The 27305-nt window shown below is 44.5% G+C and overlaps 1 protein-coding gene across 3 annotated transcripts in view; it reads right to left on the bottom strand.

Annotated features, from left to right (window-relative positions):
* Positions 1–2992: 2992 nt before the first annotated feature.
* Positions 2993–27305, bottom strand: part of KHDRBS3 (KH RNA binding domain containing, signal transduction associated 3) — a 103285-nt gene continuing 78972 nt past the window's right edge. For 2 of the 3 annotated variants that reach the window (XR_014144452.1, XM_081816583.1), the window contains 4 exons: positions 13934–13992; positions 11811–11960; positions 10346–10404; positions 2993–3586 (listed from right to left, as the gene is read on the bottom strand). Coding sequence is in view for 2 of the 3 variants with exons in the window: in XM_081816583.1 (XP_081672709.1) it covers positions 3523–3586; positions 10346–10404; positions 11811–11960; positions 13934–13992 (332 nt within the window). In the remaining variant the exon portion in view is untranslated. Of the gene's footprint in view, positions 3587–10345; positions 10405–11338; positions 11961–13933; positions 13993–27305 lie in introns of those variants that run through there. The other variant, XM_081816582.1, reaches the window with a different exon arrangement.

Below are 27305 nucleotides of genomic sequence, written 5' to 3'. Positions count from 1 at the left end.
ATCGTAAATGTTTGCTCTTTTAAATCTCTAAAGTCTGGGCTAGTTCGTTCTACAGGAATTGATAATCAAGACACCAGGGTATCCACTCTGGTTAGTACCGATCGGACTCCAGAGGCCGCACTCTGACGCGCTGGGCTGCGGTCTTGCCATGAGCCTGAACGAGGAACGTTTTGGAGGAAGGGCATCTTGGGTCAAGGGCAGAGCAATGAGAATGAGCCGTGTGGGGCAGGCTGCCTGGGAAGTGCCGACGCGCACGTTTCGGTGTGCGTACAGGCAGTCAGGTGGGACACGGGCCATGGGGAGAGAGGTCAGAGCTCGGCGTTCAGTGAAGGGTCTGCAGTGAATGCAAACCCTAGAAGTCACTACTGAGCAGGGACACGGAGGAGGGGCTGTGGGGGGCTTCACACAAAAGCCCCTTTTTCTCAGAGCTTCCGGTGGGTCAATGCAGCAGCACCTTGGCCCAGGGCGCTCTGCAGAAAATCCTCAGATGTACCAGAGAAAGGAGGTATTTTGGCGTGTCAGCAACCATCATGTGGACAACTCCATGAAGGTATCACTTTAAAAAGCTAGCTTCAGGATCTCATATAAATGTGTTGAAAAAGCCATCCGCTATTATTTTTAAGACCATAGGAAGTCGCTGGGATCCTTTACAAGCAAACACTAGAACGGTTATTTCAGCCTGCCATGCCTGGAGAGCTGCTGGGAGCAGGAGAGAAGACATCGAGGGACCCCAGCTGTCTGAGACGGACCAAAAGGAACTCAGCTGGAGAGACGTCAAGTCGCGTTTCACATCTAAAGGCTTGCTTTGTTCAGTTGTGCTCCTGTGCTGAGCGACTCGCTCTTAGGCTTTTCCCCACCCCCGAGGTGTGACCCGTGGGGACGCCCGAAGAGCCCTGGCCAGGTCGGACCCTGGGCCGAGCTGGGAAAAGTTCCCTAAGAGGAAGTCTGTCCCGGGGCCGGACCCCCCAGAGCAAGGAGACCTGTGCCCAAGGAGCCCATGGTGGCCCCCACTCCCCACCCCGCTCTCGAGGCGCCCAGCCTCCCCTGCGGACCGCTCCCCTGCATCTCTCCCCACCTCCCACCTCCTCATCTCAACCACAGGCCCTCTCCAGCAACTCCTTACAGAAGCTCCTTGAAGGAGCTGATGATACTCATTCTCGAATCTGCTCCATGCTCTCACTCTGCGAAGTCATCCGTGGTCACAAAGGCCTCTGTGAGTCTGTCCATACCGTCAGTCCCTAATGTATCCCCTGTTCCTTCCACGTCTTCCCGTCACAGGGAGGGGATTTATTTTCTCAGTGGCCCTACGCCAGATTCTCTGCACCGTCCAGTGCCACCGTCCTGCGCTCCACATCAGCCTATGGACAGGCTTAGCGGCTCTACTTTGTAGGCACGTCTGGAGCTTGGCCAGTCCTCAACGCTTGCACGGCTGCCCGAGGGCCAGGCTAGCATTCCCTCTTCCCTCCACTGCAGCGGCCCCACGACAGCCTATTCTCAACGGGGCTGCCAAAGCGACTCTTAGAATACACGCTGGGCCATGCCAATCTTCTGCACAAACCCCTCCCACACAAAGGTCCCTTTTAAGTAAAGCTCAAAAGTGGCCGTACGTGCCCCCGTCCCCCCACCACCCTGATTTCACTGTAGTCTTCTTTGCCCCTTGCTCGTTCCATCGCTTCGACACCGGCGCCCTTGCGGCTCCTCAAGCTGCCAAGCATGTTCCCACTTCAGCATCTTTGCACTTGCTGGGGTCTTGATGTGGCTCATTTCCTTCCTTTTCTGGGTCCCTGCTAACCTGTGACCTTGTTAGTCTTCTGCCACACAGATTCAAGTCTAACCCCCGCCTCCCGTGGCGATGCTCTCAAGTTCCTCAACAGCACTCTCACCACCTGGCCTTCTCCGGGTTTGTAGCCCATGGCCTGTCCCCTCCCACTGGAAAGTAAGCTCCCCGAGGACGGGCTCGCTGATCTGCCCACTCTAACATGTAGGGCAGTGCCCAGCACAGAAGAGATTCTTGACAAGTATGCGTTTAATGAACTAAGTAACAGAGGCAGTACAGTAAGAGGCCAAAGTTATGGCAGGAAGGGTGGGAGCGAGAAGGGACAGATGGGAGAGGAGTTGGGAGAGTTCGAGTCCCTGGGATTCTATTTGTAGGTTTATGACTAGTGTCCCTGACTCGGTGGGTGGAAAGGTTGCAAGCAACAAGGGAGCTCAAATTTTTTTTCCATTTGTAACAATCTGGCTTATGTTCTAAAGTTCTCGGTTGTTCAATCAATTTCAAACAAAAGGGTCCCTTGGGGCGCCTGGGTGGCTCAGTCAGTTAAGCATCTGCCTTCGGCTCAGGTCATGATCCCAGGGTCCTGGGCTCCTTGCTCAGCGGGGGAGCCTGCTTCTCCCTCTCCTCCCCACTCGTGCTCGCTCTTCTCGCTCATGCTGTCGCTATCTTTGTCTCTCTCTCTCTCTCAAATAAATAAAAAACCCTTAAACAAACAAAAGGGTCCCTGGAGCTGACTGTCACTGGGCACCGCCTTCCCGAGCGTGCGCTGAGGGGCGCTCACAGCCGCAGGGCCGTGGTGCCCACCTGCTGCCGCCCACGGCGTGTGCCGCACCCTCTCCAACACTGGGCTGTCTGTCCTTGCACTTCTGAGATGCCCAACTGTGTATGTGACAAGTGCAAAGGCATGACTGCGGGACTGGAGAATGTTTTTCGGATGCATCATGAGAGGATATGGAAAAGCAAGCTTATTAGAAGTTATTCTGTGGTTAACACGATGCTTCTAACGTGGTACGCTGTCAAAGTGAATGCCTTAGAGGAAATGTGTCTTTGAGGTAGGAGAGTGACAATTTAACAATGCACAAGACTGTTCCTGAAATTCCAAGACTAGGAAACATGTTGTGTGAGTTTCTAGCAGAAGGAATAAAACATTCTCCTGGGGCATATTGAATTAAAATCACAATGCACCAGTAAATGAAGAAAAGAGAACGAACAGAATAATACTGTCCACGGGGATTATGACCTTTATGTTCCATAACAAATTACAGAGAGGCATGAAAATCAGCTTTCTTTTCTGGCAGTACCGCTCTGCTTCCTGCAGAAGCCTTCGTGATTAACCTTTTATGTGACAGAATACTTTTGGTGGGACACGTCCATATTTATTGGTCCATAACTGAGACAGATAAATCATTTTCAAATCTGGACTATGTATGGAATCCGGACTTCTTGCAGTGAGTTGAAGCCATAGATGGTTCTCAAGTGTGCAAAATTTAGAGCTTGCTGAAATAACAAGACTTTGTTTTTCTAGGTTTATAGCAAAGTGCAGGAGGTTGAAATGGGCAGTCTTTATTAAGTATCACACAAATCATTTGTTTGTTGTTGTTAGGAGACCACAAAATAAGATTGATTTTCTTTCCTTTTTTTAAACAGGCTTTCCAAATTAAAAAGCGTACCATTTTATAAAACATTTCACAGGACATAAAATTGTGAAAAGAAATTCAGATGATTTTCAAGCTCCCAAGTGAATTCATTTACTGACTAGGCACGTTGGTGAGTTGACGATTCGTAAGCAGTCCGTAATTCGAAGGAAAGCCCCTGAAAGAGGAAAATCAAATATATTTGTTATACATCAAGAAACTAATAATTATTTATGCTCTGTTGCGGATGGCAGGATTTAGGCAGAGGAAGGAAGGAAGCAGAAACTTAACAGAAATAAGGTTATTATGGAAAACAAGGCAAAAGAGAATTATAGAAATTTAAGGACATAAAATATTTGTGTTCAGTAAGGTAGATGAATGGTTAATTAGTAGAGGAGGATCAAAATACTCTCCATTACAACCTTTATGGGTAGGATTTCAGAATGGCCTTGTTTGACATGGAACCTCTAATATCAAAATGTGAAACGGGTCCCTATGGGTACACACCGGACAGTCCTTGACTTCCTGTCATCTGAGAACCAACTCTCAGATATATTTACAAGTTTTTATTAACTAACACCAAAGCATATATTTTGATGTGCTACACAGAACACAACTGTTATTTCAAAAACCCAGTGGTAATCAAGAGGGAAGAAAAGCAAACCCAATCACAATGGAGAAGTGGCCGTCACTATGCTTACTCCTCATGGCTCCGGTCACATGCGCCCGGCCCCAGGAGACCCGTCAACACCACACCGTTTGGTCACGGTGCCCTATGACCTAGCCCTTCCTAGCTCCCCAGCACCCCCCATCCTCTCCGAGCACGGGCCCCTGCTCACGTCCCCCCACGTGGCGCAGCTTCCTGCCCTGGGCAGCACCGCCTCGCTCACCCGCACCAGCCTGTCAACACCCGCCATTCTCTGTGAAACCTTTTCCTTCCCCCACCCCCAGCCCCAGAGTTCACCCCCTTTCCCTCTGGCTGCACCACCTCTGCCTTCACTTAGCCCCTGATCGCTGCACACGGCCCGAGACAGGGAGCCACGTGGCAGCACCTGCATGTGCTTTGGGGGCCTGGGCCCCATCGACACAACCTGAACCGGAAAGGCTAATACCGGAAAAGGTAAACATCGAATGTAGTAAATCTAATAATTGGGGTATTGTTTAGTTAATCGGTGAGTACTTCCTCAACAGCTTGATGACTGTTCCGGTGCGGACTCATTCCGGACCCTGAGGGACACTGGCCGGCAGCTCCAAACCAGGCGTCTGCCAATCGAGAGCCAGCAGCCGGTACTCTGAGTGAACAGAAGAAAGGGTTCTTCTGGCAACAGAAGAGAGGTGAGATCTCGAAGCACGGGCAGGATCTGGGAAAGCAGAGAACAGGAAAAGCTGGGCGAGGGCGCCCCCGGAGCAAACCCGCTCAGGGTTCCAGGACCTGCAACTGTCAGCTGTCCCTGTCGCCTAAGACACGCCCCGGCAGCTGCTCTGACGGGGGCCGGCGCCCCCGCACGCCTCGCTCCTCCGCACCAGGACCTGCCCCACCCCGTGCCATGCCACGCACCCACTTGGAGTAGAAGAGTGTTCTGTGTGGAGCAGGTGCCAACCGCTGACGGTAAGGAATGCATGTGGCACGCAGGGTTCAAGTTTCTCAGAAAAGCGTATCACAGGAACGGTACGGTAATATTCATAAAACACGGAAAGGCTCAATGAACCTACTTCAGAAATTTGGTAAGATGTATACAAACGTGTACAATAACAGAGATGTAGGGCTATGCTTTCTAGCACTCTTATTCATGGGTATAAAATGCTGGAAGTGAACTACATGTCCGTCAATACTTGTTTAAATTATAAATCATGTAACTATTATTCAGCCAATAAAAAGAAAAAGGTAGCTTTAGTGTATAAAATGATAGAAAATGAAGTCTAAGATGTACTCTAAAGTGAAACAAGGGGGTAGAAAACAGTGTACTGTTTTGTATGTAAAAAGGAAACACGTGCTTTTGCCTATGCACAGACTATCTTGGGAAAAATATACAAAAAAACCAATGCAAACAGCTGCCTTGGGGGCTTGGGGCAGGGGGGTGGTGTGGGGGGAGGATGAAGACCAACTTTTCACTGTGTACTCTTGGACTTCTGGATTTTGTACCAAGCACACGTATTACCTATTAAATAAAGGACATACTTTGCTTTCCAACTTCACATTTCCTCCCACTAAAAAAGCCAATGGCTGCAGAAGTAACTATCTCATTTCCACTGAGAAACCCAACTAATAGTGCAAAGTGCTCCAGGCTAGGATTTTAAAAGTTACAGGGTGGTTGGCTCATTCATTCCCCGCTCATGTGCTCCACACTGAACACCTCATCAGCGCCCCCTGTGTGCCAGGCACGATGCTGGCATCTGGGTGGACAAGTCAAGTAAGACATGGTTCCGTGTTTAAAGAACCTCGTCTTGCAGTTGGTGAGAAAGACACATCAACGAGTAGAGCAGAGATCTAGCTCGGAGATAACGCCTCCAGCCCTGCGAATTTCTTCTCTCTCCCCATTTTCAGTGCGGGCCTGTCAGGTGCGAGGAACTGTGCTAGGCAGCACACACGGAGACATGAGTAAGGCTTGGATCTTGCCAGTGGTGGTGGTCAAAGGAGACTTTTAGATACCTCTATCTACATCTGAATGACCCCATTTAAGAACCTGTCAGTTTCTCTCCAAGTTCAAGGATGACTCTAACTCCATCTGGTAAAGCCAAGGATGTCCTAATCCACTTTCCTCTACTGTGGAGACACTGAGTCTCCTCGTTCATTTTATTCACTCGTGTATTTGACTTCTTGCTCACAGACCCCTTCTGGGGCATAAGGCATATTTCTATGCTGGTGGGGGTGGGTGGAAAGGAGCGTGAAAAGTCCGTTGAGGGACCCTGTTTTTGCAGAATTCACGCAGCTCTAAGGGTTCTCAGCAGGGACTCGAGCCCGACGCCTGGTGCGGAGACAGCGTGCCAAGGAAGGCTCCCGCGGGACACAGGGAAGCTTCCGGGTTCACTTCGAGGCTGGACAGACCATGATGACTAGCTGTACAAGAGCTGGCTGAGAGGGATAGGGAAGCGTGGTTCTAGGCAGAGGACGACCCGGACAGGAAAGCACCGAGAGGGATGTTTAGTACCAAGGCTGGAGCAGCCGTGAGATGGGACCAAGATCACGTCGGGCTTTGTGTGCAGAGCCAAGAGCCTGAGCTCGACCCTGCACAACATGGGGGCCACTGAGGGGCTCATCACACTAAGGTCTGAAACAATTTCAGCGCTAGGTGCTAATCACTGAAATCGAATCCCATTGAGGATCAACTTCAATTGGATGGGATTTTCCATTAGATAAGAGGAGGATGCAATTCAGATCTGAAAATGTTCTACAGGCTTTCTGAAAGATGGACACAATCAAGACAAAGTAGATTTTGTTATTTTCAATATAATCATAGGTTTTTTTTCCTTTCTGTACAAGACACTGAGTATCAATGTAAATAGATCTTATTTGCATAGAAAATAACAAACTTTGTTATTTACATTCATTACCTAAACCCTATAAAGTGGCTTCTATTTTGGTTAGACTTTTGATTACGTTTTTATTTTTTTCTTCAAATTACTAGTTTTAGACTCTGGGATTCATTTCTCTGTACACAATGACCAGAGCTACTATCTAATTTTGAGTTAAACCAATGGAGCTAGACCTTCTGAATTGTAATCCTATTGACACAAGTGGGGTTTTTGTTGTTGTTTTTTGGTCTCTGCTAACTATTCCTAACAACCCCTAACACTGTCTGTTAGGAATCCTGTTGATCCACTGAGTGTCACTCTCTCATATTCATTGACTTGCTGAATACTTACTCTGCTGAGAGAAGACTAAGAGGATAAAAGGTTAGGGCCCTATTTTTTAAGACACCCTGTGTCTGGATTTCGGATCAATAGCCAGTGCAAACAGAGGTTTGTACAAAGCTCTTGTTGGAGCGGAGACTGACAAGGCACTTTCTCTGCCTGAGGGGATGGAGCAGGGCAAGCTAAGAGGTGAGGAGGATGTTACAATGGAAAATGGGGTCACCGTGTCCAAGCTTCTTAGCGGGACCTGCGAGACCCTTCATTATGTGCCCCATGCCTCCCAGATAGCATCATCTGTTGCTTTCTCTGATTACCTAATATAGCTGATGCCTCCTAGATAATCGTTCTTTCTTATAATTCCAAGTATTTACATTAAGTGACAAACAAGAGCAAATACCTACATCAGTGCCGGACATGTTTCTAACCCTTCACGGCAATACTGAGGTCGCTAGCATTACTGTGCCATTTTACGGGTGGGGAAGCTGCCATCTCGACTATAGTTCAGAGAGGTTAAGTAACTTAACCAAGGCTATCAAGCTGGTAAATGACAGAGCTGGGATACGAATGCTTCCCGGAATACCTTCCCCTATGTGGTTAGGTTATCTCCTCCTGGCCCTCATGTCTCTGCGGGCACCTGTTCCACCTCCAGCCACCCGCCTGGCAGACAGGTCTCTCTTCCATGCGCCCGCACCTGTCCTACTGACTCCTTCCTTGCCCCTCTCCCCAGCAGGCTGTTGCGTCCTCAGCAACAGGACTATGTCATCGGCACTGAATTTCCAGTGTCTGCAGCACAGCAGACATTAAGTCAACGTATCTGCATAGATACTGATACTGATTCAAGCCGGAGTATCATGAATATAAGATGATTCAGAACCTAAATACCGCCAAAGAATCTCTCCAGGAAGGAATCTGGTGCAGGGGTGGAACAGACAGAGAGGCAAATACTTATCAATCACAATGTGTTGATAATGCTCAGGGCTGTGGGAGTCACTTTCAGGGATACAAATAACAGGAAGATTAGCCCCTGCTCTCAAAGAGCCTTTAATCTGATGGCGGAGTCAGTGCTAGTCCAGAGCTCGGCTAACAACAAAGCCTCGGGATTAAAGCGGATGGTTTAAAATTGGCTCTACCAGTTGTAGGGTGTGAGAGTTTTATACCTAAGTGATTTCACGTTTTGAAGCTGAAGTGTCTTCCTTTGTAAAACGGAGACCACACTTACCTTCTTGTGACTGTGAGGATTCAATGAAATCATTTATTGAGAGTGATGAGCTCCTGCTTGGTCAAAGTGGCAACTTGTAAACAACCTAAGTCACTAAAATGATTTAAGTATAAACTGAGCATGTTACTTCAGAGAGGGCACTGGGCCAAGTCCTGAGGAGTGGGCACGATTTCTGTGGGTGGGGGAACTGGGGCGAGCACACTTCCATTCCATCCTGAATTACTGCAGTCTAAGTAAGGCCCACGTCTTAAAGATCTTTGCATTTGCAGCGCCTCCTCTGTGTCTAATACAGAACTCATGCTCAGTACATATTGTAAAATGAGAAAAGATACTATTAATCCCAAGCGGGTAGACAAAGGTCAGGGGAAAGATCTGGAACTATGCAATGTGCTCTGAGGGGTGGGAGAAGACTGCTTGTCCACAGCAGAGTCTTCACGTTGAAACGGCAAGCAATGAGGCTTGGCAGCCTACGTGCCAAAAATGGGAAGCCCTTGGAAGCCAAACAGGAGGATTCTTGTCCAATAGTATTCCTGGTGGTTCCTGACCTTTCTGAATCACAATCCCTTTTTATAGTTCCATGGAGCTATGGGTTCTTTAAAAAATGAAAATAAACGTAACACTGAACAATAATTCCTATGAATTAAGCTTGAAGACCCTTTGGGGGTTTACTCTCTAGGGACCTATCTATAATCTCTCACTTAAGAAACCTACATTATTATTCAATATGCTAATCCCCCCTCCAAAATTACTTAAGAAGGAGGAAAATAGTGAAAAATCTCAACATAACACATTGAAAAAATGCGTGATGTGTCACATTCTCTTTCTGTGCAAGAAAAGCTCCCCCTGCCAAAAACAACAGAAAAAAAAAAAAAAAAACCCTCAAAACCAAAAATCTTATTTTGGTCCATGAGAATAAAGAGAACTATTTTCTTCCTAATAGTAAGTTAATTATTTCAGGTTACTTTTGGCTACTGGAGGGGGAAAAAAGCTCAGCTACTACCCATACATATTGAATATGGGTATTCAACTTGACGATTCAACTTCACATTTACTGTATCACTTTTCAGGTTACAAAGCACTCAAAATATTAGCTCACTCAGTTCTTAGTAACAGCTACAGGAGCTAAGCATCATTCTCCTTGTGCTGATGTCCAAAGATACGTGTCAGGGGCAGAGCTCAAATAAAACTACTTTTAAAAAGGAAGACTCTCTGGAATATCAGGGCCTAAGTAAGTAGTGTTTCTGATGGTTTAGAAAAAAAAAAACAAGAATACCTTGAGACCAAACTAATGATACGTTTCCTTTACAGATCCCTATTTTTTTTTTTTTTGATTTATGAAATAATTTTATAAAACGCAGGTTCTAGTACTTGTCTTATAAAAGTAGTAACTTGCTTTGCAAAATTCAGAAAGGACAGAAAAGTGCACACACAAAATCATACCTTCACAAGCCTAAGATAATTATCGTCAAAAATCTGCAGCATACCAGTGTAATTTTTTTACCTATAAATATACAGAGAGTACACACAGTTTTTAAAAAATAAAACTGGGGTCATATTATACATTAGGCTTGATAAACTGCTTTTTTTCCCTTAATAGTTTGGACGTTTTTTTCACGTGATTGACGGGGCTTCTATTTTTCCTGAAGAAGGCAATCCAACAACGTCCGTGGCACCAACAGGGCCGGCTGGGTCTGACTTGTTTGTATTCAGGGAGCTTCTGCTCTGACTGGAGGAGTTAATTTGCCATAATCACTAGTGCTGGTAATAGGACCCAGTGTGGGGTATTTTCCATGTGACTTTAGATAAGCATTAAATTGTCTTCATCTTCCGTAACACATCACAATAACTGGAACAAAAGGCACTCACCTTTGTTTGCTCCTCGGGCACAACCAGTTCCTCCGACTTCCCAAGATGGCTGACATTTCCTAACAAAAGAAAAGACCTTTTTACTCAAAGAGAAGGAAATCTCTTTAAGAAACAAAAATTAAACATTTCACATAATCTACAATTTAAAAAAAAAAAAACTTAAGCCAAATGATTAAAGAATAACTTTATTAAATATTTGTCAGTTTTAAGAAGTGCCCTCAATTACTAACCAAAGAATGTATTACAAACAACTAGTTATGAGGTTTTACATTTGTTTAATAGGGAAAAATTGGCCCCAATTAAACTGACTGAACTAAGGCTTTTTAGATTACTAAAACAAATTAAACTTTTTAAAATGAGAATTTAGGTGATCTTAAAACCTCTCTAAAATGGATAATGAAACTTGCTAAGTTGTAATCTCCCTGGTTTTATTAGTTATATTAAGATAAATTAAGTGAGATTAAAATCTTATTTGATTTATTTACCTTTGACAATGAAGACCGTTTAAGGGTTACACATCCTCAGCCTTGGCGAGTGCGACCTCAATTAGTCAAGTCAGAATGTCTTTAAAAGCTTTGTGCTTATTGCTTCCAGCATGGAGCGAGGTGTTCATTAAGGTACCAAAATTCTCATAAAAAATCCAAAGTTGCACTAGTGAAAAAACGCTCAACAAGATGAAAACTGATCACATCTTTTTCAGAAAATCAGTAGTTATTTTAAAACCAGTTTTTAAACAAGATTTGGTTTTGCGTCGTTTTAACGTGCTACTCACGCAGCTTAACACCATGTGGACTCTTTAAACAGCATTTAAATCTACGGTGAGTATAGAATGGTACATTTAATTTTATACCATTTTTTAAGTCAGTTGTACAACGTTTAGTGTGACCCTTTTATGACAAGCGTTGTTAAATGAACTCTTTCCCTGTTTACAACTATTTATGAAGGCCTTTTTAAATAAGAGAAACATGAAATTGTTAGCTCACACACACGGAATTTCTTTCAAAAGTTTATTTAGTATCAAGCAAGAGGAGACTTTGCTCAACACTACAGAACATTTCAAGACTTGAGTTACAAAAGAATACCACATTATTTGCACTTGTAATTGGCTTCCCTTTTTACGCATGTTGGCAAGAGAAAAAAAACTAGCATATGGCTGAAAGATAAAATAACTAAATTGCTATGGAAACCTTTAAAGTGAAAGGTGAGGCTTATGTTAAAAGGATGGATTAACATATTTAGTAAACCTAGTTTTTTGTTTAACACTAGTTAATCAAAGTTATTTTTTTTCCTTTTGATGACCTATTTTTTCATATACAGACTGGAAATAACAAAATTTTACATGTCTTTTTTTTTTTTTTTTTCTGCCCAGGTTGATGTTTCCACAAAGTAGTTTTAAAGTTCCATCCATTCAGATTTTAAGCATTTTGATTTATTTAAAAAGGGATTGTTCATAGAAAAACATTACTTTGAACAGTACACAGGACTGGTGGAGACTGGCTATTTCACAACACCAGACAGTACAATCAGTATCTGCCGTAGGGCTGGTCTCTGTAGACGCCCTTCGTGGTCCTCGCTGCAGGTGCCTTGTGTCTCGAGTTAGTCCAGTCCTCTTGCCCTGAAATCAGTAAGATGAATCACAATTAGATCATTGCCATGGATCTCACTGGCTTCATTTTTCAGAATCTAATTTAACCCTGAACCAGTGGTGGATGTGGTATTGAAGACATATCCCTGATGTACCAGGAAAAAAAAACAAACAAGGGTATTTACTTAGAGAAAAATTACAGACACAATGGGAAATGGTCACCCCACTAACAAAAACTATCAGTATGGGAAGAAAAATGATTTTTGTATCTTAAATGGCAACCAACTTGCAAGAACTTTCCTCTTGGTCACTCATTTTAACAAAAGCTCACACGCTCAAACAGCAAACTGAACTGCTTTTTGCTAAATGTTAAGACATTTATGAATGGGAAAGAGAATGGTAAGAGGATCGCTCAGATTTCTTTTGACAGCAAAAACAAACACCACACAGATCTGTGCAGGCAAAAGCAGACAAACATAACGAGCAACGTGGGGATGGGCAGGGTGGGAGAGAATCCTGGTCACCGCGTCTCCTAGGTCCTTCCCCAGACAGAGTGAATGGAAGTCGTGTTAAAGCAGACAAACATAACGAGCAACGTGGGGATGGGCAGGGTGGGAGAGAATCCTGGTCACTGCGTCTCCTAGGTCCTTCCCCAGACAGAGTGAATGGAAGTCGTGTTCAGGGGAAATGTAGCCTCAACAATACTTCCTGAATACGAAATAAACTTAATGACAGAATGTCAAATTTCACTCATCATAATACTAAATCCATATCAGACAAGTGTAAGAATAACAAAAGGCCTTCCATCATCCATTCAGATCTCCTGAAATTAAACACCTGTTCCATCTCAGCACTTCCAATGAGTAATCTACAAGTCTCCGACAACAAACAGTTAACATTTCTGCTGCAACCTACAGCAATTTAAAAGCCCTGTGTCCACTAAGACCAATTTAAAAAGGCTGTGAAGGAAAAATACTTAAAATGACCTCTTCTTTTGATATAAACATGCAATCAACGTCATTCCCTCAAGCAAACTTGCATCCATTTAACTAGACAGCATTCAGCAAACCAAGGTATTTCTCTTAAGTGTTTGTTACAAAAAACAAAACTAAAAAATATCCAAGGTGAGGTCATCACAGCTTGGGGCAGGTGATATAACAAAATGCACTTCAAAAGGAACACCGGAAAATGGTTTTTCACTCATGTTCAGAGAAATGTCAGAACATCCATTAACCAGAATCCTGATTCACTTGCACTGGGTACTAGGCATTTATCAGAGCTTTGCAACTGATTGAAGCTTCCTGCTCTCTGATCTCTTTGGCCTCCAGCAAAGGAGCTTCTTACTATCATTATGTTGCCTCCGCCAATTCTTTTAATTAAACCTGTCCTCCTCCTGCATATGGAGACTTTGGACATGGATTCCCCAGCATCTCTACCAGCTCCCACTGAATTAAGTGGGGTTTAGCTGTCTCCCCGTAAGCCAGAGAGAACCTTACATCCCCTCCCTGGCTCAGTGCTTTTGTAACCTTTATGGAATGACTCCCACTGTAATGTTTTTAAGAGGGTTTGGGATTGGAGATGAATTAAAATATGAAGATGGGGGTGGGACAATCCTTTGAGAGCTGCAGTCTCAACGGCTTCATTTTCCTTCACTGTCGAGAAGCAAAGACACTTCAGAAAGACCTGAGCTATCAAGTGTCTGCAGTCCGGCAAAGGACTCTATAAATGAGAAAATCAGCTCATGGCAATCAACCCAAACAGAAAATCTAAGTTGAGAATGTGAACCTACACAATTTTCTGTGAGTTTTTAGTCCTCTTTAAATATTAAATTTAAATCGTAAAGGAGCTTCTGAAAATAGCTAGATATGCACAGAAGAACTGAAAGGGAAGTTGTTTTTTCAGTCCAAATGTCTTTATGGATTTCTCCTCAATTCCGGTCTTGAAGGTGCTTCTATGACCACGCCCCCTGCTCTATTTCTGGTTCATGCTGGCTAGTTACTCACCGTAGGAATCGTATGTCTCTTCACTGAGTCCATGTCCATAATCATAGTAATCAGCACCACTGCATTGAACAAAAGGCACAAAGAAAAAAAAAAGATGAAAACAGGACAAAATAACTTAACTGTGAGCTTAAAACATATTCAGTGAAGTATTCTAAAACCAAAGATAACCAATCAAGGGCAGGGCTACACACTGAAAGGAAGAATTCCCACCGAGACAGCAGAGATCTAGCACAGAAACTTTAGATCCTGGGAATATCAAAGATTTCCAGCTGCGATATTTAATAAACCTGTCTGTCACTTTAGCCACAGCCATTGGCCAATGAGCAGAGCGTGAGTGTGTCCGTGTGTCCTGCAAGGGCAGGCACCGCGGCCATGGACAGGACAGAGAACCACAGGTCCGTCCAACAGAAGGAAGGCAAGGACGCTCCTTCCTCTTTAGCTCCTGCCTACCAGAGAACCTGACGCCGTGGGATCTGATAACAGGGACTAGACCCAGTGTTCCATTTCGTCAGCACTAGGGTATTACTGTTAGGAAGTCGGTGTGATGACTGTGTCGCGACAGGACAGCAGGGAGGTTCCCCGCCAGCCGGTCACAGCACTCTCGCAATGTCCGTGAGGATGGAGGCTGAGCATCTTTGCAAAGCACAGGCACGTCTCTGTTCTAATGTACGGCATCCTTGAGATAGGGGGGGCCGGAGGGAGCCTGTTACCATGGCCATTCTGCAGATATTGCAAATTTGCATATTTGAACAGGCATAATTTTTTATAGGAACAAACCTATGCAAAATCTAGATTACTAAACCATGGCAGATACAATTAGTTTATGATGCTATTTTGGTATCCAAGGAAGGGCTTCCACTCATCCTCTCAGGCTTTGCGCTTTCCCACTCTACTTAACTTTGTAGGGAAACAACCGTCCTGAATTTGTTATCTTGGATTGTCATGGAAATAAACATTCTCATTATTCCAACCTCATGCAATCAAGTAAGAAGTTCTAATCAAAATGGAAAATGATCCAGCTCAGCTGCTTAACACCTTAGGAAGCTGCAAGATGAATAATAAAATCCATGGTGTAAGTGTTGCTGAGTGCCAACTGCCGAGATCCCACGGAGTCCTCACAGCAGCCCCCTGAGGGAAGTGGAACTGTCATACCCATTTTAGAGGTAAGGATGCTGCGGCAGATCAGAAGGCCAGGACACCAGCCTAAAATCTCACAGAGAACAGACAGGTGACACACTCGTCGGTCAAACCCACACCAGGCTCTCCTCCCATGCTTCCTCTGCCAGGTGAGCGGTACCAGAGACTCATCACTCTGACGGCTGCAGCACAGCACCGCGATGCAAGGAGGAAGTGGTAAGCAAGGGGAGTAGGTTCCTTTTTGCCTCAAGCATGTGTGGGTAGCTCTTCACACCTGCTCCTCCTTCTGCCAAAAGGGTTCTTTCCTCTCCTTCTAAGCTACCTGCTACTCAGTCTGTAGCCAAAACGCTACCTCCTCAGAGAACCTTCCTGATTTCCCAGCATTAGGCTGGCTCCCCAGGCCACTTTCCTTGTCCCCCCGCCCCCCTCCCCCGACTCCCAAGACCTCACTCTACATGGATGGAGTGAGTCCACAGAGGACACACGCTTCCACCACTGGCTGCATCCCATGGCTTCCTGAGAAGGTAATGCCAGAGCAGTTCTGAGCCACCAACCAGGAGGGTGAAGCTGAGGAAGGGGTGCGGAGAAGGGGCGTATAGGGGGCCGGTGGCAGGGGCCTTGCAGGCAGAGCAAACTGCACACGTAAGGCGCGGATGCACGGAACAGCCTGAACAATTTGAGTGTCTACGAGTACCTCCATCACACAGAGTTAATAAGCACTGATAAAATGCCGAGGCCAGAATATTCCTCAGCATAAGATGCTTCCTCCATGTGAAAATATAGGTCATATCTTGTTATCGTGGTTTAATCACATCCTCATTAGTTAATTAAACACAGCATAACATACTGGTTACGATGGGAGCTCTCCGGCATGGAGACAGAACAGAAGCTCTCTGGAATGTGCCGTGTTAAGCTCCATGGCTTTTTAAATGTTGCCCAGGAACAGAACAGTCACTCCTACAGCTGACCTATTATACCAAGTGGCAACGTGCAATTTTTCTAAGGAGGCACATGGAGCTACAGAGTTTTATAAAAAGGTCTTCAGACTGAGAGCTGACACTCCTCGAGGACGTGGGAGAAAGGCAGGCAGTGTGAGAGCAAGGGCACTCTGCTCAGTGAGACCCCCTCACTCACGGAGTCTCCAGGCGCATGATCGCGCTTAACCTCCCTCAAATCACTATCCTTGAAGATGGAGCAGCCGAGGCTCAGGGAGGCTGAGCCACCTGCCCAGAGTCACACAGCTCAGACGGGACAGCACCCACGCTCAAAGCTCAGGATGCCACCATCACCACTATACCAGCGGTGGACTCTGCTCACCGTGGGGCAGCCTTACAGGGGCGTGGTGGGGGGGTGCTCCCTGTTCACTCTGCCCTGCTCTGTCACTTTTCTGGAATGTCTGACTTGCCCCCCCACCCGCCCCGGGGCTTCCAGGATCCCTCCTCGTGCTCAGAAATGTACGGATCCACATGGAACTCACTGCCATGTGATCATGGTTAATTATCACTGCCTTACTTCTCTGTCTGGTCTCAAATTCCCTCTCTCCCTTTCAATAGCCTTAATTTTCTCTCAAGGCAGCAAATTTATCTATGGTGAGAAGGAAACGGGAGGGACCAGCGAAAAAAGGATCAAAGAAACATTCATATTAAAAAACAAAAATCCAGCAACAAGTGATATAAGAAGTAATATTGCTTTCCTACCTCTTAAGGTTTTATAGCTTTAAATATGAGAATTGCCTTTAAAGTAGAATTTTTTTTTTTTTCTTTCATCTTGAGGACAGAAATTCAGAAACTAACCTCTTGATGAAATGTCAGTGTTAAATACTGGTCAAGACACCTGAGTCTGAACTGGGGCCTCCACCTGCCGGGCTCGCTGGGAGAACCGACCCACCAGCTGTCTTCGTGCTCCGTCCATCAAACCACGGGCAGGTCTGACATTCTCGATGGCTCACGCAGAGCATTTGGCCACAAAGTAGTCAAAACAACTTCTCATTTTGTTGAAAATAAATTGGCTAATGTTTCATAGAAACTCAGCACTAAATTAAATGAACCTCAGTCCTCTTTCCAAAGGTCAGAAGTTACAGCATAATGGCTCCTTAGACAAATAAAACCCTGATGTTCTTGAGAATTTTATCTGTTGCACAAAGTGAGTTACGTCTTCATAGGCCTAAAAGAATTTCCTTTACAGAGACAGGTCCCCACTGTGTAACTCGAAGCTGTAAATGGCAGGCACTGAAGCTGACCAACAGAGAGGTCAAACAATTGCTTTTGACCCAACCAAGTCTTTATTAACGGACTGAACAGTAATACACATCAGTATAGACTGGACATTTGTCTGTGAAGTGCCCTAAAACTGTTCAGCATTAAAAAAAAAAAAAAAATCAGGGGTGAAGAATGTTTCCAATGAACAGGAGGATAAGAGGGAGCATAATTTGGTCCAGCAACGGTTTGGTGATAAGACAATCTCGGTTTTGACAAGTGAAAACTTTAAGCTGACATTTGCTATCATTTCACCCAGTTTCTGATTATTTATTGCAAGACTGTCATCGAGCCAGGAAGCCGGGAGCAGCTGAGCCCCATTCTCAGACCTGTCAGTTCCACTGAATTGCTCTGCCAGCACTTCAGCTCGTGCCCCTCAAATGTCTATTAACCAAAGAGGTGTCCTATTTCCCAAGGATAAACTAAAAACCCAACATATGACAAAAGGGAAAAGACACAAAAAATCTTCACTTAGGCATACATTATAATACTAACAATAGGTAAGAAAACACATTAGGCCAAATAGGCCTCAGCTCCATCAAAAGGGATCCAGGGAAGCTGGTCCCTGAACGGAGCAAGAGTGGGCTGCTCGGGCTGGTACTAAGGCGACGTCTGCCCGGACCTTTTATTCCTCCACATTCCACCCCATCTCCGTGGTCGAAGGAAGTACAAGGATGCAGCCTAACTCCTGGCTTTCCTGGAGGTTCTTGGTTCCATCAACCAGAGTCAAGAAATAGACCCCCACACCGAGAGACAACACAGGGGTCAGGGAGCAAACTGCAGCCCTGGGACCAAGTCTACCACTCGCTAGACCTTCTTCTCTCCACTGACAGGCGTCCAAGAGGAGGACAGAAACTCTGAGTCCCTGTATCACCCTGTCCCTGTGGGATCAAGAAGGCAATCCTGACATTTATCTGTCCCCTGCCCTTTCCACCTCTTTAAGACTCTCCACTAATTTCTACTTTAAAGTCACTGAAACCACTCTCATTAGGCCCCTTCCTTGTATTTATGTCAGCTCAGCAAGCTCTAGACCACTAGGTTGCTCTAACCCCCAGGACTCATAAAGTCCTTCCCACTTGCTGCTGTCCATCCTCATCTCCTACCCAACTCCGCAAATCTTTCATTATGCCCCCTGGAATTTATGGCCCAAAATTGGAAAAACCCCTGATATAGTCAGAGTTTCCAGTTTGTTCAGGGCAAAAAAAGTTGTGCTGTCATTCTTTTCGCCAGCCATTCTCTTTGCCTAGAATGCTCTTAGCTCCAGATAACTGCATGACTAACTTCATCTTTCTCAAGGTTTTGCTCAAATGACGCCATCTCAACAAGGTCCACTCAGATTATGATTGCAATCCCCTGCTCTGACAACCCTCATCCACAGTACTCTGCTCTATTTTCTTCTACAGCATTTGTCACTTTCTAACATATTATATATGTATTTATTATACTTACTATTTCCTCTCAGTAGACTGAGAATATATGCTCTACAGGGAGGGACTTGGGGCTGTTTTATTCAATGACATACCTCAAGCTCCTTTAGAACAATACCTAGTACAAGGCAGACACTCAGTAAAATTTGTTAAATACATTGACTTAATTACAACAAAAATTATTGAAAAATTATGGGCCAAGGCAATGCAAGAAGGACAAAGTTTTATTAGTGAATAAAGGTGAACGAGACACTACTCTCACCTCACTTCTAAAGGTGCAAAATGGAAGGACTCAAAGGACTTAATATTTTTTGGATGCTGAATAGACTTGAAAAATAAAAGGAAGCACTAAGCCCAAATGTGGTCATATATTTAGGAAAGACTTCTGGGCACTTACTATGTGAAAGACACCATTCTGAAAAATGGAGATACAGAAATAAATAAGGTGTGATCTCTACTCTCAGGAAGCTAACAAAGATGAACAAGTACGTTTCCACAGAATAGGGTGTGTATGAGCACAGAAGTGTGTCCAAAATACCTTGGGATCAGAGTCTCACAACATTGGGAGGTGAGAGGAAAGTAGGAAGGTAACACGGATCAGCTGAGGGACTGAAAGAGGAGGGAAGAAGCAACAGGTGAGTGGGGGTCAGACTACAAAGAAGTTCATGAACTCTAAAAAAAGAGGAATTACTCTACTATGTCAGATGGTATACAGAGGGGCACGGACAGTGTGCGCGCCTGTGTATTTTCTCTCATTCAACCTCACGACAGATTGATGGAGTAGATATTATTCTTTCCCTTTATATAAAATAAAATTTGAAGCTCTGGAAGTTACCTAACTATCCAAGGATGAACACGAACACATAAGGCCCAGAGCTGTAAGTTAGGTCGGTCTGGTGCCACATCTGATGTTTATCCGTGAGGATCTGCTCTCTCCTCCTCTATAATGCTAAGGAGTTTGGAGTTAATCCTTTCAACAGGAAAGTTAGGACAGTCTGTTTATTCCTGGCCCTCTTTCTTCATCCTCATTCCTGTGTTAAATTCACAGCTCTCCGTGCACTAGGTACGCCCTTCAAGGTAAGTAATAACTTGTGTCTTCAACTTCTCAATTTTTTCTTTTATAAAATTCTCTCTCTTCCCCTTAATCTTCTTAGTTAGGTTACTTTTGAAATATTGGGTTCTAGCATCCATCTCAATTTTTCTATCCTACTTGCTAGCTCTTTATCCTTTGGTGATACTCAACAGCCTTCGGTTGACTTTGTATCCCAGGCTTCCTAACTGGTTTAGCCTTTGTGGCTTCCACGTCTTCTTACCCATATGAGTATTTAACTACTTTAGAATCACCTTCTATTCTTTGAGCTCTGTTCTGTCCAAGTGTTAGTTTTTCAGTTTGCTGCGTCTGTTTTTTATTTAAATGCTTAGGACATGTTGGATATATGGTAGCATGACGTTACTCCCGTCTTCTGTGTTCTGCTAAGTGTGCTGCGGATCTAAATGCAAGGCTGTTAATCTTTTGTCCCTCTTTCCCCGAGGATTGCAAATTTGGACAAGGTAGGTTTGATGTGGGAGGGAGGCAAGAGCCAGCAGCTGTTCCTAGGCACACTTGGCGCTCACAGCATCCCACTGTGGGACAGGCACGCAGTGATGATTATCTCTGCCCTCAGGAAGCTTGTGGTGTGAGGACAATTCTTTGGATGGGAAGGCTGCACAAGGGTTAAACTGCTTTAGAGAACTTGCTCAATTCTTCTCTTGCAATTGGGTCCCTCTCTAACTCAGTGCTTTCCTAGAGCATTAATACAATCTGCATCTGCAAAATGGCCTAAAGCAGCGGTGGACTCCTAAGAGCCCCTGCCATCCTATAGGGGGCCCACCAAGTCAAACTATTTTTGCGAAAATAAGCTGACGCTATTCATCTTTTTCACTGTGCTCACACTGCAGGCAATGTGGTAGGTAAAACTCAGTGCTTTGGCAAGAACCAAGGCAGTGGCAGCAAACTCTACTAGCAGTTACATTAAGAAAAGTACTTTCGTTTAAAAATGTCATGATGAAGCAGTAAGAATTACGAATTTTAATAAATCTCAACCGTTAAGTCCACGCCTTTTCACGATTCTGCATGATGACACGGAAGTGTGCTTATGGGAGCTCCGCTGCTGGCTGCAGTGTGGGCTGAGCTCAGGCTCGGCTCACAGCAGCCCTTTCTACTCACGGGAATGAAGCGCAGACAGACCATGGTTATGCAGACTTACATATGTGGCCGATGTGTTCTCAAAAATGAATGAAGTGAGCCTGTCACTTCAAGAAAAAAAATGACAGTATTTGTTACCAATGATAAAATTCGAGCTTGCAGGTATAAACTACAAATTTGAAAAATTAGTATTTACCCCTGTAAATTGATAGCAAGCCAGTACTTAAAGACTTCTCTGTTGAGACTGGTGGTGGTAATAATGAATATGATTTTTTGATATTGCACAAGGAAGTGGGTCATAGTATTGTGAAAATACGCACAACTCAGTGAACCAGTATTTTTTAAATGACCCATGCATGATGTTTCCAAATCCACCAAGTGGAAAACAGACCAAGGTATTTTAATGTAACTGAGTATGAAAAGTTTATTGACATGGTTTCAGAATCCACATTACAACTAACCTTTAAGAAACCACCACCTGCCAAGTTTTGGTGGAGTACCAAAGAATATCCACAGTTATGTGAAAAGCTGTCAAAATACTTTTCTCTTTCCCAACTACGTATTTGTTGTTCCAACTACTTCAAACAAAACAACGTATCACATCAGACTGAATACAGAGGCAGATGTAAGAATCTAGTTAGCTTCTGTTAAGCCAGACATTAAAAAGATTTGCAAAACTATAAAACAATGCCACAATTCTCACTAAATATTTTTGTCTTGGAAAACAGTGATTTTCCATAAAAATAGATTATTTAATGTTAACATGCAATGGGTTGACTACTGTTCTATCTTTCATGATTAATAACCATTTTTAAATGTTTCTGTTTTAATTTCAAATATGCTACATGTTAACACAGATACAAACCATACATACCTACCCACTGTGTGGCTCTTACTAATTTTTGAGATTATAAAGTATAAAGGAGTTTTGAGGCATAGGATGTTTGTCGGCAGGAAGTTTGAGGAAGGCAGAGTTACTATCCTACGCTTGCCTGAAGAATGATTCTTTTATCTGGAAGAACGTCTCACTGTCCATGTGATGATGGGGGAGGAAGGGCTCACTCACAGGGCTAGCCGGGTAGACAGAGCTCAGTGTCACAAGTGCCTGGCCCCAGATCTAACATACACCAGGATTAAAAACCTAGGTCTTCCGGGGCAGATAGGCAAGAGTCGGGGGACTTATAAGCAAGGCAGATATGTAGATGCCTCTAGACCCATCAGGCACAGTTTTAACAAGAGGGCCGTTTCAATCCCCTCACTGGTACATGTCACTTTTTAGTGCCTAGAATGTAAGAAAACAGAAACAGACACTGAGGTTTGAAATAAATAACTGTCTTTAGGAATTAAAAATCACACACATTTGCTAGTAATTGGAATACTTAAATATTCGATTTAAATGGCCAGATATAATTTATAGTTTAATCAGAGAATCCTTCTTTCTCTGAGTAGAAGGTTCAGTAATTCTATCAGCACAAAAATTTAAGGTCTGATTTTTGGAATTCTAGACCTTTCAGAGTTAACATCGTTAACCTGTCAGACATTCCATTGCTCAGGAGAAGACCCATCACAAGACTGACAGGGGAGGGAAAACAAAGGCAAATATAAAAAATGATTTTGCCAGACACCTGGGTGGCTCAGTCGGTTAAGCGCTGGAATCTTGGTTTCAGCTCACGATCTCAGGGTCGCGAGATCGAGCCCTGCCTCGGGCTCCATGCTCAGCATGGAGTCTGCTTTTCTCCCCCTCCCTCAGCCCCTCCTCCGATTTGCCCATGTGGGTGTTCTCTCTTGAATAAATTAAAAAATCTTTAAAAATAATTTTACCATGTTTCTTAAGCTCAGAAATAAGATTTGGTAAAAAGAGTAACTGGAAAATGGGGCTTAAAACAATGTGGGGAATTATTCCTGCTCCCTATTCAAACAATTAAGAGTTAACACAAATTTCAGTTTACAATGGAATCCCATTTTAAAAATCGGTTGATACCAAGGGGCGCCTGGGTGGCTCAGTTGGTTAAGCGACTGCCTTCGGCTCAGGTCATGATCCTGGAGTCCCGGGATCGAGTCCCGCATCAGGCTCCCTGCTCGGCGGGGAGTCTGCTTCTCCCTCTGACCCTCCCCCCTCTCATGCTCTCTGTCTCTCATTCTCTCTGTCTCAAATAAATAAATAAAATCTTTAAAAAATAAAAAAAAAAATAAAAATCGGTTGATACCAAATAGATGTACCATAAACATACTTTAAAAATCGTAACTGAAAATTTATCTCCTATTGTTTTCAGAGACAAAATAGGATTTTAAAGATTTATTTATTTGAGAGTGAGCCAGCGGGCAGAGGGAGGGAGGGAGGGAGACAGAGAGACACTGAGAGCATCTCAGAAACCCCACTGAGCGTGTAGCCCAACAGGAGACTCAATCCCCCAACCCTGAGATCCTGACCTGAGCCAAAACCAAAAGTCAGATGTTCAACCGACTGAGCCACCCAGGCGCCCCTCAGAGACAAAACAGGATTTTAAAATGACAGATGAGAAAACACAGCCTTTTCTTCTTAACTAATTTTTAAAAAATCAACGAAACTGGTTATATTTAAATATGCGTTAGTCATCTTACTTTGTGAAACTGAGGCTATTACAATCTGAATTTTACTGTGACATTAGTAATAGTTTATGATTCAGAATACATTCACCCAACTTAACGCAAGTCTTGTCGCTGCTCCGCTCTGAAGCCCACCCGGTTGTTAAGTGCGCAAGCGCACAGGCAGGGAGGGCGGGCCGGCGCGGCACACAGCCACAGCCTGGCAGGCGACTTCCGGTTCTCGACTTCCGGCTCTCGGGTCCTGCCACGTGCTGCCGTGGAGCCATTTACTGAAGCGAATGCTGTGAGCCAAGCGCTTCAGGCATGCACTCCTTCATTCACTCACGGACTCAATTAAAAAAAAATCACTACCTTCATAAAGTTTATGTTATAATGGGAGGGACAGGCAATAAACAGTTTGTATGTAAACACGGTGAGAATAAGAACAGTAAGAAAGGCCTGGACTAGAGCTGTTACTTCACAGCCTACTCCGAGAACCTCTTAACACGGTGTTCTGGGAGTAGTGTCTTGAAGGCAATGAAGGAGGTGCAGCCACCACCTGAGGGGACAGGATCCCAGGCAGGGGGGCTGTCAGGTGTAGAAGGTGGGCACATTCTTGCTCCATTTGGGGGCCAGAAGGGCAGTGTGCTTGGCACAGAGGGCCTGGGTGGGGGAGGGGGTGCAAGAGTCAGGAGGAAGGCCGACCATGCCGAGTCATACACGCACGTAAGGCCTTCCTCCGTTTCTGCTTTATACCTCGGGTGAGATGGAAAGTTCCATTAACCAGATAGGGCAGGTGTGATCAGGAGGCAGGCCTGGGACTCGCCAGGTTTGAGAGGCCTCCTTGACCTCTGGGAAGGGAAGCCACAGGTCAGGAGACTAAGGCTGCAGGGGAGACAGAAATCTGGAGTCATCACCACATAAAAGGTACTTAAAACCCTGAGATGAAGAGATCACTTAGGGACTACATGCAAATGCAGGGAGTGCTGATTTTGGATTAAAAAGGTTCCCTGGGTTTTGAATCCTGTCCTTGCATTTAGAAGGAGCATCACCTTGGGCAGGTAGCTTACTGAGTTTCAGCTGCAAAAGTGTCTGAAAATTAAAGGTGCTCAATAAAAACACTGAAGGAAGGAATGAGTGAAGTGTCTGGCTCGCAGCCGCTGCTCAGGAAGGGACTGAGCAGCTGGGTCTCTGAGGAGAGGGTGGTAATGGATGAGTAATAATTAAGTGAGTTCATGTCCACAAAACACTTTTCACTGGCTTGCCACTTCGTCAGTACAAAATAAATGGTGACTATTATTCTTAACCCTATTGTTGTAATTACGTTTGCAAAGCCTCATTTCAGACGTAACAATTAGTTTGTCAAATAAAAAGATTTTAAATGTTAACACAGGTTCGCCACAGAATCAGAGACTGATTTCGCCATTTATAGCTGATGTTCCACTTCTCCGCTGTGAAACTTCTAAATTTGCCCTCACTACAAAGTACAGGAACTTACAGGTACTTTGCTGAATCAAAGGGAAGAAACCGACCTTGAGAGATCATGTGGCCCATCCCCTGACTTCAGGCTAAATTGTCTTAATCATCTGAGAGAAATGATTCTCTCTTCCACTTTCAAAGACTTCCCAGAAATGAAGCCTGAATAACTTGCCACAGTAATACACTTGAACAGGCCTGACAGAAAGTACTTGTTTTATGTTTAACCTTAATCTCTCGTGAGACACTCAGAATCCTTTTTCTTTCCCTCTGTTCTCCACAGAGCTGGAGAGTACCACCTTCTGTGTAAGAAGGCTCAGGAAGAGAGATTTGCACAGACAAAGGGGCCAGGAAGCCCGTGCCCTCGAAGTGCTTGGCAAGCCTGAGTTAAGGAGGACCTACTTCAACAACCAGGACTAGCTGATGCTCGCCTTTGGGTGGACAGACCTGCAAAGATTTAACGTAACAGTAATAACAGACAACACTTACCAGATGCCTACTGTGAGCCATTATTGTGCTAGGTACTCCCCACAGATGATCTTTCATCTTTAGAACAAATTTACAATTGGGTATTACTTGTTTTAAAAGTTTAGGTTAAAAACAGTAACACTTACCCACCATTTAAGAAGAAACTCTTACTTGTTACACTATCTCTTGAGAAAGATGATCTTAGTAGAAATTCATGAGATTCAGATACCACCTTCATTGAACATTTGTTCAGCAGATATTTATGGAACATCAACTATGTCCCAGACATTGGGGAGCTTCAGTGAAAAAGATTTGGTCTTTGTTTTTTGTTGTTTTTTTTTTAAAGATTTTATTTATTTATTTATTTATTTATTTGAGAGAGAGAGAGAGAGTGTGAGTGAGCGAGAAAGAGAAGGAACAGAGGGAGGGACAGAAGGAGAGGGAGAAACAGACTCCCCACCGAGCAGAGAGCCCAACTCGGGGCTCGATCCCAGGACCCAGGGATCATGAGCTGAGCCGAAGGCAGACGCTTAACCAAGTGAGACACCCAGACACCCCACGATTTGGTTTTTGTGATAAAACCCGTTTAGTCTGGTGTGCAAATCAGACAGTGTAAGTGGGCAAAGGGAATAATGTGATAAATGAGATACCCATAGCTCTAAAGGAACTCAGAGGCGGGGTGCCTGAATCAGTCTTGGGGGACATGAACATGCTTCCTGGAGGAAGAAAGGTCTAAGTTGACACCTGAGAGAAGAGCCAGACAAGGAGAAGAAAGGCATTCCAAGCAGAACAACATTCTATCCGGCTTGGTAATGAGAAAGTAGCCAGTCAGAGACAGGAAGTGACTTCTCTAAAGTCACGTGTCTACAGCGCCATGGAGTCAGGGGTAAGTCTAGTTACTGTCACCTCCCAGATAGATTCTTTCCACACCACTTGCTCTTCACCACTATCTAACAACTGTCTTACCATATTTTCGGAAAAACAGGAAATATGTTTGGGTACTTTTTTTTTTAAAAGCCATGTCATTCTGGGAGACCAAGAGATGACGGCGATCAGCTATCCCAGAGCCAAAAGCAGAAGGCAGAGAGCCTCTTGGGTGCCGGAGATGTTCTCCTGGTTGCACGGGCGTACACACAGGTAAGCAGTCACAGAACCATATCCTTCAGATAGGTGTGAATTTACGCGCTTTGCTGTATATATATTATGTCTCAGAAGAAAGAAATAAGTCTTAGAGAACAAAAAACCTGAATTTATTTGCTGAAAGCTAAGGGTCAACAGGCATTTGTTGTCTGTTTAGCGTATACTTTTCCTTTCTTTCTTACCAAAAGCCTCCTTGTGAGACAGGGGGTGAGGTGCTAGTGATAAGGCCAACAGTCCCTGAAACTCCCTTTCTCAGGCACTTCTGCAGGTGACATAGAAGCAAACTCCCAGAGTGAATGAAGCTTCTGGGAAGTTTCCTAACAGAAGGCTGCCCCAGCCAGGAGGTATGGACATTCTCCTCTTCCTCCCTCTCCTTTCTGCCCAAACCCCAATGTGATGGTTGGAACCTCCACAGCCATCTCGAGACCGGGAGGAGCCTCAGGACACAGCGTGGGGAACAAGGAAGGAGGAGGCCTGGGTACTTGGTAGCTATAAAGACGTATCCCAAAAGCCTGCAGCTGTTTAGGTTCTTGCATGAGAGAAAAGAAACCTCTCATTTGTTTGAGTTTATGGGTAATTCAGAGCTCATCCCAGTCTTAAAAGATAGAGAGCACTGCATTCCGAAATGAGGGACGTTGAGTATTTTTTTCTGGTGCAGAAATATCCAACTATGCTTTCTTATTTGAACATGAAACCCCTCTGTTGTGCTACTTCTTCCT

The sequence above is a fragment of the Leptonychotes weddellii genome, chromosome 4 (assembly GCF_054177405.1).
Source record: "Leptonychotes weddellii isolate Sample4059 chromosome 4, ASM5417740v2, whole genome shotgun sequence".
NCBI lineage: Eukaryota > Metazoa > Chordata > Mammalia > Carnivora > Phocidae > Leptonychotes > Leptonychotes weddellii.
This window is presented reverse-complemented; position numbering and strand designations above follow the sequence as displayed.